This window comes from Chiroxiphia lanceolata, chromosome 3, assembly GCF_009829145.1.
Source record: "Chiroxiphia lanceolata isolate bChiLan1 chromosome 3, bChiLan1.pri, whole genome shotgun sequence".
Classification (NCBI taxonomy): Eukaryota; Metazoa; Chordata; class Aves; order Passeriformes; family Pipridae; genus Chiroxiphia; species Chiroxiphia lanceolata.
Genome location: NC_045639.1, coordinates 53,224,118 through 53,240,870, shown reverse-complemented (window position 1 = coordinate 53,240,870; position 16,753 = coordinate 53,224,118). Strand labels below are relative to the sequence as shown.

General features: G+C 39.1%; 1 protein-coding gene across 1 annotated transcript in view; it reads right to left on the bottom strand.

Annotated features, from left to right (window-relative positions):
• TIAM2 (TIAM Rac1 associated GEF 2) overlaps window positions 1–16,753 on the bottom strand; it is a 168,764-nt gene that overhangs the window by 57,212 nt on the left and 94,799 nt on the right. The window contains 9 exon segments of the mRNA XM_032682222.1: window positions 4,456–4,518; window positions 8,053–8,075; window positions 8,078–8,152; window positions 8,155–8,198; window positions 9,163–9,209; window positions 9,211–9,276; window positions 9,279–9,335; window positions 9,337–9,366; window positions 16,391–16,615. Coding sequence (XP_032538113.1) covers window positions 4,456–4,518; window positions 8,053–8,075; window positions 8,078–8,152; window positions 8,155–8,198; window positions 9,163–9,209; window positions 9,211–9,276; window positions 9,279–9,335; window positions 9,337–9,366; window positions 16,391–16,615 — 630 coding nt within the window.

Here is a 16,753-nt window from a genome sequence, read left to right as displayed (position 1 = left end):
CAGGAATAAAGTGTTCCCATTCTATTTACAGTTTAAGAACATACTGTTTCATAGGCAACAATATTTGCCTGTTTACCATTTTGCTTCACATTCTCTCTCATTCCAAAGCCACTCCGCTTGATCAAATAACAACATCCACCCTGAATAAATTCCCTGTCACTTTCTCACCCTTTACTTTCAAACTTTCTCCTGTACTGCACTTGAGGCTGCACGTTTCAAAGGAAGCCACACAAGGAGGAGAAAAACACCAAGAGCTGTTCAGAACTTGAAGTTTCACATGTGTATTTGGGTCTGCCTATTCAGCATATCACTTAAATACCCACATCAGACATTTGAGTTTATGCAGACAAGGTCCCTTGATTCCCCATGCAGTCACTGGAAAGGGACAATAACCCCATGAAGTGGCAGAACTGCCACCCAAGACATATCTTAAGCTATCCTGAACTGTTCTCTGGAGTGCCTACATCCTTAATGTTTTTTTCCTTAGTATTTTTGGTTGGTTAGTCTGTTGTTGGTTGGGGGGATTGTTGCCTATATAAAGACCCTTCATTATGCAATTCTTCCTCCTCTCCATAATGACACAAGCCCAGGGGTGCACTGCAATTAAAAGCTGCTGTAAAATCACTGCACAGAGCTGCTTCGCTTGTTGCAGTCAGCAAAGTTATTGACAACAATCTACCAGTAGTAACAGAGAGACCAATACTATTTTGTTTTTCCAAATAGCAACTGTGGCCGTGAAAATGATGAAGCAAGCAATGCTGTCCAGGTAATTACCAAACAATGCAGAAATTCAAGTTGCAGCCAACCCAGAATGTGGCACAGTTATAATTTGATGCCAGAATAACTTTGGTTTGGTGAAATAATATTAATGAACTAGTGGCATTCATGAATCTTGTCTATCTTGCTCAACTGTCCCTTTTAACTAGTTGAACGTGAAATTTCAATTAACACAGGTGCATGGCAATCCTACTAAAATACAGCTACTACTTATACAAAACAGGAATCATGTTATGCTACTGTAATTAATGCAGCAATGAAATCCACCAGGTGAAGTTTGACCTCAGTGGCTGTAGTTGCAGACTGCTCGTAACACTGGTGATATTGAAGAAGATAATTCCCTTAGAAGCAAAGTTCTCTCAGCACTAAATCTAGTTCCTGGGAATAAAAGCTGACCTTCCTCCACAGTGTAAATAAGAGAAAGGAGAAAGGGTGCAAGGCAGGCAGGTTGTGAGAGTGAAGCACAAATGAGTCAGACTGAATTCCCTGGTGGCTTCCTCCAGGGAAAATCAATGCTATGCTTGCATCAACAAGGGAGGTGCTCCCAGCAGCTCAAAGGTTTGCAACTACCACAATGGTTTATTGCACTGTAACAACAGCTGTTCAAATATGCCTAACTGAAATAAATCTCTCTATTGCCAGAGATGAAAAAAAAAAACCAAACCTCAAATCATGGAGGATTAAGGTGATGAGAACTACATTCAAGGCCAGCTTTTGGTGTAAGCTTTTAAGACAGGACAGAAAGCTCTGCAGCCAATGTGAGATATGTCCATTCCTTGCCATGTACACTGATGCTCAAGCATACAGCTTGAGATAAACTCGCTTCTGTTACTAAACATGACTGTGTTCCTTAACTGCAGTCAAGGTACCATTGCTTCATCCACATTTTCCATCTCAGAAAATCTGACATGAAAAGAGATTTTTTTTTTTCCTGTTATGCTTGCAGTGACTAATTCCACAATAGTTCATTCATTCATTGCCACATAAAGTTATAACAAGCCATCCAATTTTCCAGCAAGAGGCGCCAGGATTTTCAGACTGTCACACATTGTGCCACAGGGCTGCTGCAGGACCAATAGGTTACTTCATCATTTCCTCCCACTATTTGCCTCTGTTTATCATCCTTTTCAGAGAAAATACAGTCTTTTCAGAAGATTCCACTATTTATCATTTGCTACCCTCCTCAGGCAGCATTTTATAAAAGTTTTGATGCTGTTTCTGTTGGGGGGTTTTTTATTTATTTATTTTTAATCAGCCAGTGAAACCAGGCTGATGCCAGAGTAACGGTTTTCAGAGTTATGATGAATCATTTCTGAGTTGTCGTATGATTCATCAAAATGTCAGGATCTTAAAAATGCCTACGCTATATTTAATACCCATTGAGAAAAGGTTTTAGAAATAGGGTTGAGATAATAATAATAATAATAATGTTTTTCTAGCTCCAGAGCTCTGCTCAGCACCTAATTCAGCGGGTTTTTCTAGTCTTGAAACACAACCCTGCTAAATTTGTAAAATCTGGCCCAAAACCTTGCAGCCACATTGCCCTCCTGCTGGTCCCCCTCTACCTGGGGAACAGGGTTGTAAGCCCCTACCTGAATTTGGAGAAGGCTGCTTTATCTAGAGCTGGGACAAAAAGACAGACCTCGTCCCTTCACCAACATAGCACTAAAGGGAGAGGACTTCATTCTGCCTGCTCCCTAGTCCCTTCAAAACATTTCTCTGTCTCATCAGAAGGGTTCAGGAAGAGCAAATGCTCGTTAGGCCAGGGGACAGGAGACCCACAGCAGATACTCTTGCATAAGGCAGCTCCCTCACCCTCACAGACACAAGGGAATCGGCATTCAACCGAGGGACTGGTGTCAGGGACTGGTGTCACAACCCTTTTGGAGAAACCTCCCTTAAGGTTTCCTGCATCCACAGGATTTAGCCACTTCTCACGTGGCAAACCTTTCCATGTTTTAACAGATTTGAACAGGAACAAATTGTGTTTGCTGTCTCCGAGATGGGACATGGATGCCATCTAATATCACATCCAAAGCTACAATCTTGAGGAATTTGTAAGTGTTCTCTACAGGAGATCATATCAACCAGAAATACCTCATAATTATAATTTATTTTGAAAAGAGAGGAGTGATTTAGTTTAAGTACTTTCCTAGCCCAGGAAATAACATGCAAATGGTCAATTAAAAAAGGGACCTCAGGTGCTTCAACACGCTTTTTTCAAGAACAGACAAAATGTGAAGATAATTTCAGGAGGCAAAACAGCATTATAGGGGTAGGTGCTGTCAATAGGAGATGTCTCTCCCAGTAGCATAACTTCTGTGTAATTATACATTCTTTCTTACCTAGCCATTAAATAAATGCACTTGATGAGAAAATAAACCATGTACTACATAACGATACAAAAAACCCTCATAAAAATCTATGCGAAATGATGAACTTTGTTCAAACCTTCCTCACAAGATTCACTAAAGCTCTTCATTACAGTTAATCATTTTCCAGAGCAATATTGCAGTTTAAATGCAGATTTTGGCTTCTTGTCTAATACCTGGTATACAAACTCAGTTGAAATGGAACAGTGTTGTAGAATTATTTTTAAAAGTCTTTCAAGATTTAACTGCATCACGAAACTATCTGGTTCAGGGCACAAAGGAGGAAAAGGGGTAGGGGTAGACAGGAAGAAAAATACCCCTTTGAGTCTGACACATGTTGCTATTAAAGAAATCCAGCTATACCATTCAGAAAAGAAAGTCCAGAAACCTTGTGCCTAAGACTTAATTTGATGTTTTTATCTGGAGCCTGCACAAGCCTACTGAGGGAGGATACTGTCTACATAAGCCCCGCAGCACACAGTCAACATTCACTGGTCCTACAGATATGCAGTTACGTATTTTGGAGTGTCTTGCTTTGCTTCCAGACTGGTATCCCCTAAGGAGACTGCAGTAATGGAGAGGGACCATGACTGAGGCCAGGTAGGGACAAGCAGCAGCTCTCCTCCTCCTGGGCACCAGAGAACATCAGTCACAACTGGATAATGCTGCTGGGGGGATGCTGCATTCTCTTCCTTTACTTGGGCAATCTCCAGGTATACATTAATTCTCACTTCTCTGATGGTATGCTCTGCAGACTTTATATAGATTTTATTGCCTTTATACTCAAAATACAAAGGTTCTCTTGAAGTAGGCAAAGGGGAAAAATATACCTTGGGTATCGTCCCATCCCTGGAAACCGTCAAGGTAAGATTGGATGAGACCCTGAGCACCCTGATCTAGTTGAAGGTTTTTCTGCTCATTGCAGGGGGTTGGACAAGATGACCTTTCAAGGTTCCTTCCAACCCAAACCATTCTATGATTTGCCATACTGTGAAGGATGCTTTCAAACAAGCTCATTCCCAAATCTTTCTCAGACAGTGTACAGACCGTACAGATTAGTGCTGTGAAGAAGCTTCTAGAGGAGTTTTTGGTTTGGGGTTTGTTTGGTTTTTTTAAAGACTACACGAATGTTCAGAAACTTATGTTAGAGTGGTTTCATTAGCAGAATTACAATCCTGTCATCTAACAATAACTGCATTTTATAAACCTCTTCAGGGTTTCTGAACCAGCCCAATCATACACTTAATGAAATACATTCAGGAATTCAAAAACATGATGATGTGGAACAAGGACAGGCATATCTTACCTCAGCAGAGTTGGCTGAATTCTGAACACCAGCAAATCCATGTCCTCCAGCTGAATCAAAAACCTATTGAAAATATTACAGATAGATAAGTTTGTTAAACAAATAAACACATTTACTTCTTATCTGTGTTGGATAAATCCTTCAAAAAATAAAAATTACAAATTAAATTAATAAATATATATAAACCAGCTAACCCAGGGGGTATTTTTGCACTTTTGATTGCTTTACTCTGACTAGAATTAATAAAGAAATACAAATCTATAAAGAAAATTTAAGCAGATTTTCTCTTTCAAGCTACATGCACACATACATATTCAAATATGTATAAAAACATTCATGTCCTTGCTGTTTTCCTATCTACTATTTAGCAATAAGATTAAAGTCATTTACCTTCAAATCAGGCCCTACACTGGAAGTTATAAATTTCACCTTCAGAATACTGTTAAGTACAGCTACAAATCTCACCATGATTTCAAGGAACTATTTTCAAACCATTGTTGCTGGTTTCTGAAACCTCCTATCCCTACAGTTTTTCATCTCTCTTAACCAAGCAGTTTGCTTGACAGTATTGACCTGAAACTTTTAGCTTAGCTTTTAAAGGCATACTTGACCCAAACTCCACACTATTAAGTAATGAAAATAGCTGACTAATTACTGTGTCTGCTTTGAAAGTGATGAAAGCAGAAACTGAGACGTACATTGCCCCATCTGGAAGCTTAACTACTAGCATCTCACAAAGGTATTAGACTTATTAATGAAAATTTTTAAAATCCAATAAATGCATATGGATACAATCAGATATTTTGGTGATATACAGTTTATACAGGACATTGAGATTTGCAAATAACAACATTACTCTATCAAGGTGCAAATATAAATAGCATTTTTTTAACTCCTTCTGCAGACAAAAAATCAGGACAATATCAGACTTATATCTGAGCTTTTTTTTTTAGTTTTTGGTACTAGCAAAAGCCTTTCAAACAATCCAAGACAACAACAAACTCTCTCTTAAGATTTCATATAAAAGCCAATGTCTGCCAATGCAAATAAAGGGCACCACTTCTGAACTTCCTTGTCTCACCCACAGACGTAATCAAAGTATTTTATTGCTTATTATTTCTCAAAACAGTTCACCATTTAGACATAAGAAAGAAGATAAGCATTTAAGAAACTGAGGATAATGTGAGCCTAGACATCCCCATCTGCTACAGTGCAGTTTTATTAACTGATTTGTAAAAGACTGAGCCACTACATTAATGTTTACAAAAGCCTTTGAGCATAGAAACTCTGAACATTATTTATTAATGCCATAAAAATAAACAAGATACAATTAAAAAATTCTCTGACACAACAGTGTTGAAAAATATACCATCTGATTTTGAAGCTAAGGTATGTCAGATTAAAACATACCAGCTACAGACAAACGAACTTAAATCCAAGAAGCAAGACTTTTTTTAATCTACTGTTTGACAGAAACATCGCAACATGATGAGCAGAGAAGCGAACTCCACTTCTCTGATTCACCCGGCTTCCCAGAGGGCTGAAAGAGACAAGAAAGTCAGCCTCAGACCTATTCTGATTTTGATATAAAATTATGTGCATATACACAAGTCTGAGCAAGGATGTGGCTCTCTTTTCAGCCCCTTCTAGGTTCATGGGTCAATTTTCAAGCCATGCCCTTAAAAATTCCTCACTTTTATGGGTATGAATCATTTCATGGTGTTATTCATATGCAACACTCAGCTTTACATTTCCTTAATTGTATTGTAGGATGTTTTAATTTAAAAAAAATTAAAATGTCAAGAACCTCAGCTTGGGTATGAAAATGAACACATTTTTGGACCAGCTGGTTGCAAGGTTTGGAATAAGAAGGGTGAAGACTCACTAGGGGCACCTTTGCCTGTGACAGAGCCCCCTTCTCTGTGCTTAGAAAAAGCACTGTGAGGGCAGCAGGAACCTCCTCTTCTTGCACAGGTATAAGATTCCCTGTCCTGAGCTCCACAGAATCCCCCTTCATGGGCTATAAAGCTTGTGAGAAGACATATTACCCAGTTAAAACTGTGTGAGGTATCATCTCTGGTGGGAACAGAGCTAAGGGGCATAACCTCTCTCCTCAGGGCTTGTATTAATAAAGAAATAAGGTGCAAGACTCGCAGACCAGACTCACTTGCTAGGGAGCACAAGGAAAATTATGTGAAAAGGATGACCTGGAGAAAATTTCTCCTTCAGTTCCTTCTTTTGTAAGACAGACTTGAGTTTTATTAATCAATTTCACCATGTTAACACATCTCGATCAAATGCTAAAATGGGTAACAGCACTTAAAGAAGCTTAATGCCTGTGGAACACATAGATATTACCTATTAAAAATACAAACCGCTAGACCAGAAAATCCTTATGTGTTATTTTGCAACACTGAATCTGTTGCATCAGCTCTGTGGCTATCGCAAGATGCGTACAGATAGGCTTGTTTAATATTCCACAACAGATTAGCAGATGTGCAGAACAGCCAATTTCCAAGTGCTATCACAGATCTTTGCCTAATTAAATCAAAATACAGGGCCCACAGAATAATAGGAACGAAGTTACCTAATGAACAACGCACGAAATACTGCTTTGCAGGAGTAACAGCAGACATGGGCAGAGGCTAACGAAAACAGCAGTGATCTGAGTGTGGGTACACCTCTATGCCTTCTGCCTCACTGTCAAGAAGTGTTTTCTGCTCTCATTTACCTTTTTTCAGGGAAAAGGCAGCAAATGTTTGTTTTCACATATAGCTGTGCTTTTATTGAGAAAGCACAGGCTCCTGAAGTGTGGGGTTTTACACTGAATGTGTGCACAGATCGTTAGTTTCACAAAGAGAAAAAGTTAGCTGTGAGATGCTGTGGTTTCACCAGTAATGCGGCCCTTTGGTGGGACCATGCATCAGCATAGCTCCTCTCCCAGGAGCCAGCCTGACCCAGAACATCAAGCCTGTGCCAAGCCTACAGCTGCTGTAAATTGGCATTATTTGTTAGCTGCCTACACCAACAGCTGACCTCTTGCAATGACAGAATTCTTCTTCTGTTTGCTAAAATGTACTTCCGATCAGCTAAAATGTACTTCCAAGTGTTATTTTTGAGAGGCCAATGTCAAAGATGGCTGTCTTTGCAGCAGTCTCTCCTCCTTTCTCCTTGAAAAATCACCTGTGTTACTCTGTAATCAATTGTAACAGTATTTCAGAGTCCCAGTCACAAACAAGCACACACTGTCCTAAGGACTATGCATACAGGCTATCTCCAGAGAAACCCTACTTTCAAACAGTTTGCAATGTGCCAGAAGAGAAGTTTTGTTACAAATTAAAATCTGATGGTCTTATGCTGCTACTAATTAACTTAGTGGGTCAAAACCTGTCATTCACCAATCTTATTTATTACAAAGAAACACAAAATTAGATACATACACTCACAAGTGATGATCCCACTGCAAGTCTGCCACACCTATTGAACCCTGGATGCAGGTTTGATGGACAAACATCTTCTACTGTATGTACCAAGAGCACCTTGCAGAATAGCTCCAGGAGAAACAAGCTGTTCTATGCTCTCTGCAGCAAGACCTACCTGAGTTATGGAAGGTCTCTTTCTTTTCCTTTTCTTGCCAATGTGTCCAGTCCTTTTAGCGAAGAAAATAAACCCTTCTTATTTCGAACCCTTTGAGTCGGGACAGGGTACGGTTTCTGAGAGCAGCTTCATCCCTGGAGCAGATCCTATTTAAACGGCGACAGGTCTTCCTGTATCCATTCTCACAACAGCAAAATATTGTCAGTTTTTTAAACCTGCAGGTATCAAATGAGGGTTACTTCCGTTCACCTCAATGTAATATGCCACGATACAAGGAAAATGTTAAACTTTCAGAAGTGATGGCTGTTTTGTTATTCCAAGTGGTGTGGTAGTGACATTTTTTTGTCATGGGTAAATTAGAAGTCATAGGAAAGGAGGAACTGAGAAAATACTTGCTCTGTACAACAAAGCATTTAATGAAAAGGCTCCTGAAGAAGAATGAATAACCTATCATTCAGGATACAAACTCTGCTAGAGGAAGACATTCTCAAAATTGCAAACTTAGGAGATAAATGTGCTATGCACTGAGTTATTAACAAGCAATGGCACAAACGACACAGATTAAAAAAACAGTGGCAGCACGAAACACATTCCTTGGCAGGACTTTCAGTATCACTGTTCAGACTTCACATGTAGGAAATGTGGTCTAGATCTCTCTGCCAAGATCAGCCTTGCAGCCCTACTAAGGTTAAAGAGCAGAGGTGAACCTGCTACTGCTGTACTTCCCTTAAAGCTGACAGGGTGACAACAGGTTACAGTAGCTTAGGATCACTCATTCTTCTTTAGAAACACAGCCTACAGTTCTTAAAAAAGGGACTTATAATTTGAATTGTCTCTAGTTTTAGCCTATTCCAAGAATACTTCCTTTTTAGGAGGGACTCCCAATTCTGAACTTCCCAGGGGCCAAAACAACCATCATGGCCATATCCTGCAGAGGAAAGTTGATTTGCAGTCAAGGAAAAGGTAGATAGGGTGAGAAAGAAACGGCTGTCTGAGCAACACATGTGGATGCAGCCATGTATTATCCCAGCACAATTCCACATCTGAGCACAATATTAATGATGGTTTTCATGGGTGTAACACACCCATGAAAAGTGCATTCAGACTTACCCAGTGCATGGAACGGATGAGACAGAGAAAATGCCGAGCCTCCCCACGTGCCAATTTTGACGGACGACTGGCAGCAGCCAAAAGGCTCTTTGGGTTTGGGCGCTCCCCCACCTTGCAAACTGGCCTATGTAACATCGCATTCGGAAAGGTCCATGTTAAATCTTTTCCAGGTTTCTGTTCCCATTGCTGGATCCTGTTTAGATACTAAGGAAGGGACAATTTAAAAGGGGAAAAATATCTTTTGTGGTCCTGCACTGAAAATTTGAGCTCTTCCCCCAAACCCATAGTAAATTACTTTCATCTGGTAGTATAAGATCTAGATTAGTTATTCCCTGCCAAACACATCACAGTCATATTGTGTTACATCAACCCAAAAGATGACTTGAAACAAACCCGAAGTGGTGGTCTTAAATGCATACTGCACAAGATGAAACATACCATGAACTCTTAGGTAGTTTGATAGCCACAAAACAGTTACCTTAAAACACAACCTTGTGCTTCAGGAAGGCTTTTTTTCTTTCTTTTTTCTTTTTTTTTTTTTTTCCCCATCTTCTCCTCTCCTTTTTGGAAATTCGTCTTGGTTGTTTTAGCTTGATTGTCTAGCTGCTGGCTGAAAGCAAAGTAGCATGGCTATGCTAATGCACTATGCAAAGCGAAGTAACTACAGTGGTAGGTCCTGCTCATTCTTTATACCATCCAAGGCTTCCCTAACTTTCTAAAACAGGAGACAGTACTCCTGGTTCTTGTTCTTAGTAATAGGGTAAGATACACACTCAAGCAAACTGCAAAACCACGCTACTATAGACTCAATACAGACCACTGGAATCAAAAGCAGGAATGCACTATATGCAATTTTTAAACATATCTAACAACAGGTACATGCAGACTGTAAGAACTATTTCAGTTTCAGTGTAAAATTAGGAAAGTGAAGACCTCAAATATTTACCAAACAAACGTTCTGAACCAAGTGTTTAGATGAAGATTTTAAGTATTTGTGTAAATATAACTCATTTAAACAAACACATATTCTTACGCACTGCATCAAAGTCAAACCTTGCTGTTCATTTCCCCAAATGACAGACTGGTAGTTGCAGCTACAATGTGACCTGCAGACTGTACAATTAATGTACAACATACATTAATACCTATAAATAGTACCTAAAAATAAAAGGCAGCAAGCACATTGACTCAAGGCAGAAAAGCCACGTTCATTAGGTTATCATACGCCAAGTTTATGTACTGAAGACTGTTAAAATCCCTGACAATGCTGTTCTTCCAGTGTCAGCTCCAATCACTGCATGTTTGCTGTTCAACAGGTGGTTTAGGGCTGTGGAGAAAGTTCATCACGTTTTCTCTAATGAGCATTGGCTTCATATATTTTGCTGGCACACCCTGTCTCTGCACGCACAGGACATTATCACCTTACACTGAGATTAGCCAAGGCTGGGACAAGCCCCTTTGTGACTCAGGAAACAAACCAACAAATATAAAAATCTCATGTGAACTATGACCTGTAGGCTCATCTAGAAGCAAAATCAGTTCAGGTTCCTTACAATGCTGCCAAATACCACAAAAATTAAACAAGTATCTTGCCTCTTTACTTTAAACAATGAGGAAGTAAGCAATGAAAGGGTGAAAAAGGCCCTGTTAACAAAACAGTGTTAAAGTTTGTGCTACAACTGATAGAGACCCTTCCTAGTCCAGCTAGGAGCATGTGCTCACAAAGTGTGGTATCAGCTGTGGCTATACTTTTGGAAGTAAGAGATGTTCTTATTTGGCAGGTAGGGTGAAGAAAGGGAAGACAATATTCCATTTTGTTCAGCTACAAATGTAAATTTGTAATACACTTAAAAAGTCTTTCAAAGAATTACTCTTAAAAGCAAAAGAAGGAATTTACAAAAGTTTATAATGAGAGCAATTCTCAGAAGTCCAGTGAGAAAGGACAGAGACATATTCATAACAAAGATGCCTCATCTAGTCTCAGCAGAGACATTCAAAACATGCATCCTCTGCACTTCAGAAAGAATAATCTTTTTTTTTTCCTTAGGTTTTTTGATCATTGCCTTTTTTTTGCTTTCTTTGTGCTCTCAGACACTCCTCACAGAGCATTTTTCTGCCTTCCAGTACTTTACGCATGTGACGACTCCAAAAGGAGAATGCGAGATGAGCTCTCTCTCTGTGTCAACACCCAGCTAGAATAAAACATGGTTGTCAGCTTTTCACAAAGCCAAAAGCAACAAGCTCAGGTGATGCCCTTCCCTTTGAGATGAAACCGCTGTGGGTACAGTGCCAAGTCAACTTTTAATACCTCAGGAACAGAGCAAGGCTTGTTCTGGGCACTGCTAGAGTGGAGCATCCTGTCCCCATGGAGCACAGTCTAAACAGGCATACTTGTGTTTCTTAGGCCTTCTTCAAAATCCCCATTAAAGACTTGTTTTAAGTTATATTTCAAAATAAAGATAATCAAAGAAGGAGTAGGGTACAACATTAGGGCATGCTGAAGAAATAATTAAATTACAGTATTTATCAGCCACGCAGGATACTAGTTAATCAGCTCCAAAAGCATCAGTAATCACAATGTTACATTTAATGGCATTAGTAAAAGCTGTAGGCAAGGAATTTCTGAGATTGTGTTGTAGCCTTATCAAAACCAGGGATGTCTGGAACCAATTGGAGACCATGAACTACCAGCTGCTATTTGTCTAAACCTTTTAAACTATGATAATTCTTCCTAAAGATTTATATTCTTGAAGACTAAATGGGGGAAGCACACAAATAAAAAAGCAACAACTTCAAAGCACAGTATGACCTGGTCCATGAAGTTAATTTACAGCCTGCAGACTAGCTGCTGCAAGTCTTATTCTGCTATTGTGTGAGGCAAATCTCTGCCCCACGTGGGAGGACTGCCCAAAAGATGGCTCAAGGACTTAACTTCATCATGCATAGAAAAAATAGCCCTTTTGAAATCTGCTCAAAAGCAAAAGGAAGACAGCTGTGGGAGCAGGAATGGGTGACAAAGGCTAACAGCATGAAGTGATTCTGCAAAGAGATAAGAGATATGGCCCAACATAAGGTACACCAAAACAAGCAAGCACACGTGAAATGTGAAAGCATTAAAGGCTTTTTCAAGAGGAAAGGGAGGAGGTCATTCTCAATTCAGGCAAATGTTAAGCAAGGGTTCATGGGTTTAGTGGCAGCATGAAAAAGCTTGGAAGAAAGGCATGGAAAGGCCATCCAAATAAATGTATTGAACTTAATAGGATCCTGTAAGGCAGACAGAAAAGGAAGCTGTGGTAGAAAGGAGTAAAATGTGGGAAGCCTTGAGAATTATTTAGCCTGGGACACCAGGAGAACTTAAGCAGGGAAGCCTGGTGCAGGGACAAGACAGTAATTATGTGAGGGGGGTGGGCTTTTGTATAAAAGATTTAGTACAGGAATGAGTTATTAAGAGTTAACACAAAAAGGAACATCAGCATGGTATTTTTGGCAGTACTTCAGCAGCAGTGATCATTTTCAGAACAGAAATAGTCAATTCTCCTCCAGGTTATTGAAAAATCTATTCAGACACTGAGAAAAAATTAATTATATTTTAAACCATGAAACAGAGGAGCTAAAGGAAGTTGCTTGAAAACAGGACTCTCGCAATTCAATAATCCTGCTAGGTTTCTAAAGGTAAACTTTAAAATGAGAGCTTGGGAAAGACCAGTGGTTTCCAGAGGTGATAGTATCCATAGCTCCTATGTGCTATACAGTTGTCTCTGCAGCTAACATTTACAGTGGCACCACCACCTCAGCTGGAACATTTTTAGGGCTTGCAGACCGCAAAGCGGAGGGCCTCAATGTTCCAGTAAAGGCAGTGCCAACAGGGCAGGCACTGTGAAGGCAGGGACAGTCCCTGGCTCTTTGTTGTTCGTACAGTACAGTGCAAACAGTATCATTTGGGGGGGCTGAGGAAGAACTGTCTCATTTTCAAACACATTCTCTACAAAGAAAAAGAGCTCAATGTGATAAAACCCAAACCAGTACGCAAACGATGCAAAACAGTGCCAGAAATGACACCATATCAACTCAATGTAGCAATACTTCAAGGACCTAGAGGAAGGATGGAAGAACTTCCTGGACAGCTGATCTGATAACAATACACTGGTTTTTCACTTGGCACCTATTTAAAGCAGCACAAAAGAAGAGATGCACAGAGAAGAGGTCCTTCTCTCAGTGCTTAAATGAAGCTAAGTGCTTCAAAACTGATTTTATTTAGTAAAAGTTCTTATACCATGCAGAAACACAACTGCCTTGCTGACACAATTCACTATCTATAGCAATAAAATTTCAAAATTTTTCCCTACACAACATCTTATTTCCAGATGGAAAGTGTCTCTGCATGCTGATGTAGGGAACTCAATGGATTGAAAAGAAACTACTGCTGTTTTATACGCACAGCTTTTCAACCACATTACAAACAACACTAAACTCTTTGCATTCCAGTCCCTGGTTCTCAGACACAATTCATACTGTACCCATCTGGAAAAATGAGTCACTTGGTTTCTGGGGACAAGGAACAGATTTTTATTGTCATTAGTTCCTAAAGAGAACTCAAAGAAGCAAAAACATCATTCTCCCAGAAATCCCATTACTTTAAAAATGCCACTGAGATACTGTCATAACTTTCAGCTCAAAGAAATAAAAATGGCAACATAATAGAGTACAGCAACACTGATGTACAAGTAGAAATCTTTATTCTTCTTAACAACAAAAAAAAAAAAAAAAAAAAAACCTTCTTAATCAACCTGGTGACTTAAAAAATTATAATATCTTCCTGAATAACAAGACATTTTTAATAAATGCCATGTTTTTTGGCTGTTTTGGAAGGACAGAATTTTCATAATTTCTAACCAAAACAGACAGAGGAAATCTTATTCCAATACCACTGATAGTACAAAGTGCATGCACATCTACATAATTTACATTCTTGTCGATAATCTGATTGAAATTGGTGGTACCACATATATGTCTATACTAGGGATGTAAGTAAGAAAGCCACGGAACTTTATACCCAGCTGCCCCTCCCCAAAGTCCAGACCTCCAGCCCTTCTGCACATTCTCCTCCACCAGCTTCATTATGAGATAATGCTATCCACTCCAAGTTCAGTAATAGTTAATAATTTAATAGTTTAATAGTTTAATACATGACTGAAAACACCATTGAATTGACACAAATCTAATCCAGAATTTATATTCATCTTCTTAATCAAAATGGCAAAGACAACTAAACCACCACAGTTACTAAATAACTGAGTTTCATATATGCAAACTGTTCCTTAGGAGTATGTTTTCTCAATATCATTGGCTTACTAAGTATACTAAGAATTCTAGGTTACTAATTAAATCAAAATTTTCCTCCTTTCTTTGCAAAGCCAGTCTCTGAGACACAAATCAGAAGATTAGGAAACGCAATTATCTCTTGATTTCTCTCTGAAGCAACTTTGCCACAAAACTTCAGTAATTGTAAGGAGATTTTAAAGAGATCAAAGAGATCAAGAATGGAGAAAAATCTCATAACTTTATTCTTTGCTAACTAGTGGATGTTTGCAATGATCTATTTCATTCTTTCTGTCAGTGGTTTGCCCCCATTCAATTTCTGAGACAGGCATAGACAGAAGATTAACAGAAATAAATTCTGCAGCCCCAGTGATGGATTTCAGTTCTAAAGAATGAAGCCAACTTCCTCCAAAGCTGGAAAACAACAGCAGTTGTTCAAGGACAGAACATCTAATTAGCAGATATTAAGACGATCATTAATACTCTTCCTCTGATTCCAAATCAACTAGTAGCATGATGGGGGAAGGGATAAATTAAGTTAATATACATCAGGATTTTTCCTCAGTGCATTACATGTTACAAGCTGTAAATGTAATCTGTAGAAATCTGTATATTCTTCTAGGTCTGAAACCTGCTCTAAAAGAATGCTTAACTATTTCCTTCTCCATTCACCTCACATGGCTCTGGACTATGAAATAAGTGACCTGGAAATAATCATGAATGTCTGAGCACTCAAAGGGCTTATGAACATCTGCACCATCCCTACACAAAACTGCATATTATCTGAACTCTGGTCATATAGCTTCAGACTGAAGTGTGCCACAAAGCTGACAGTGAAATCAGTACCAGTCAATTTGCTCTTCATCAAGTTCAACCAGTACAGTAAAAATTTTAAACATTAAAAGCATCAAATTCTGAAACTACAAGTGTTTCACTAACCAAACAAAATATTATGCTCTTTTTGTTCAAAGGAAATAAACTTGGTGCTACTTAAGGGGCCATTTGTGCAGCCTAAAGTACTGACAGAGGAAGAGTTACTCTGACTGGAAAGGCAGGTAAGGATGGGCTCTCAAAGACCAGTCAATAAGTTCAAATTATATCAGATTTCTTCTGTTAATAGCCTAGTAAAATAAAGGATACAGCAAGCTCAGTTCACAGACTTCTTTAGGCTAAACTACTAACACGTTCGGTGCACAAGAGGCCCTGCGTAGTGAGGTCTTTGCCGAATGCTAAGCATGTTTAATTAAACATCTTTTGCCAGTTGCTACCTGCAAACTGGGGACATGGGCAAGACATCAACACCGCAAGATATACTTCCATAGGGTATCAGTGAAGAGATTCCTGGTTCACATGCTAACAGTGAGAGCAGAGTAAGGCTTCTGTTGTTCACCACTGTACAGACAATAAGGTGATCATCAGTCATGGCTAAATTTCAACTGGAAGCACGTGGTTTTGTCTGCCACTATCCAAATAAAGTTGGAGGAGGACTAAGTACTCTTCATGTTCTTGTCTTAAGGTGCAGAATAATATTGCTAAGTACCTATCCTTCAAACTCTTCTGCAATTCAGTAATAAATTAGATTATTCACAGAACATACTGTACATTCTTTGGTATGCAATGTAACAGCTATACATTACTAACAGTTAAGTATATCATAAAGCAGTGAACATTAATTACATTTTCATTTTTGCAGAAAAGAAAAGAAATAGCTTTGTGGTCATAAAACAGATTGGTCTTTGAGAAGCCTACCCCCCGCACTGTTCTGGATTGCTGTAGAAACCTGGCAATAATTACAACTACCATGCCAGCTATCCCCAAGACAATTACTCTCAGGCCTAGAAAGCAGAAACAGATCCCAAAGCAAGAGGTAATGAAAATTATGCTCCTATAAAAATATTATTTCCAGTACCTGATTCTCTATGGCCTTTCTGTTTTTTGGATCACTAACAATTGAGAGCTGCAACTCTGCCATCTTTTTCATTTTGCCATCCATGTCAATCTTCTGGAAGAGACTCTTGGTTTGATTTTTCAGCAGCCTAACAGTGTCCTCTTTCCCAAGCTTCTTCGCAAAAAGGGAAGCACAGGCTGAATGTATAGCAGTAACCCAGTTTTCCAGATCTGTCTGGCTTGTTGCCTGTGAAACCAATCAATGGTGCAGCATTATGAGAACATAAAAGAAAAAAAAATCAACAGCTCTAGAATATGGAGTGCTTGATCGGTTCTCATTATCTTAGACACTTTACCTTAACTGAGTGAAATAAGGCTTTCTTTC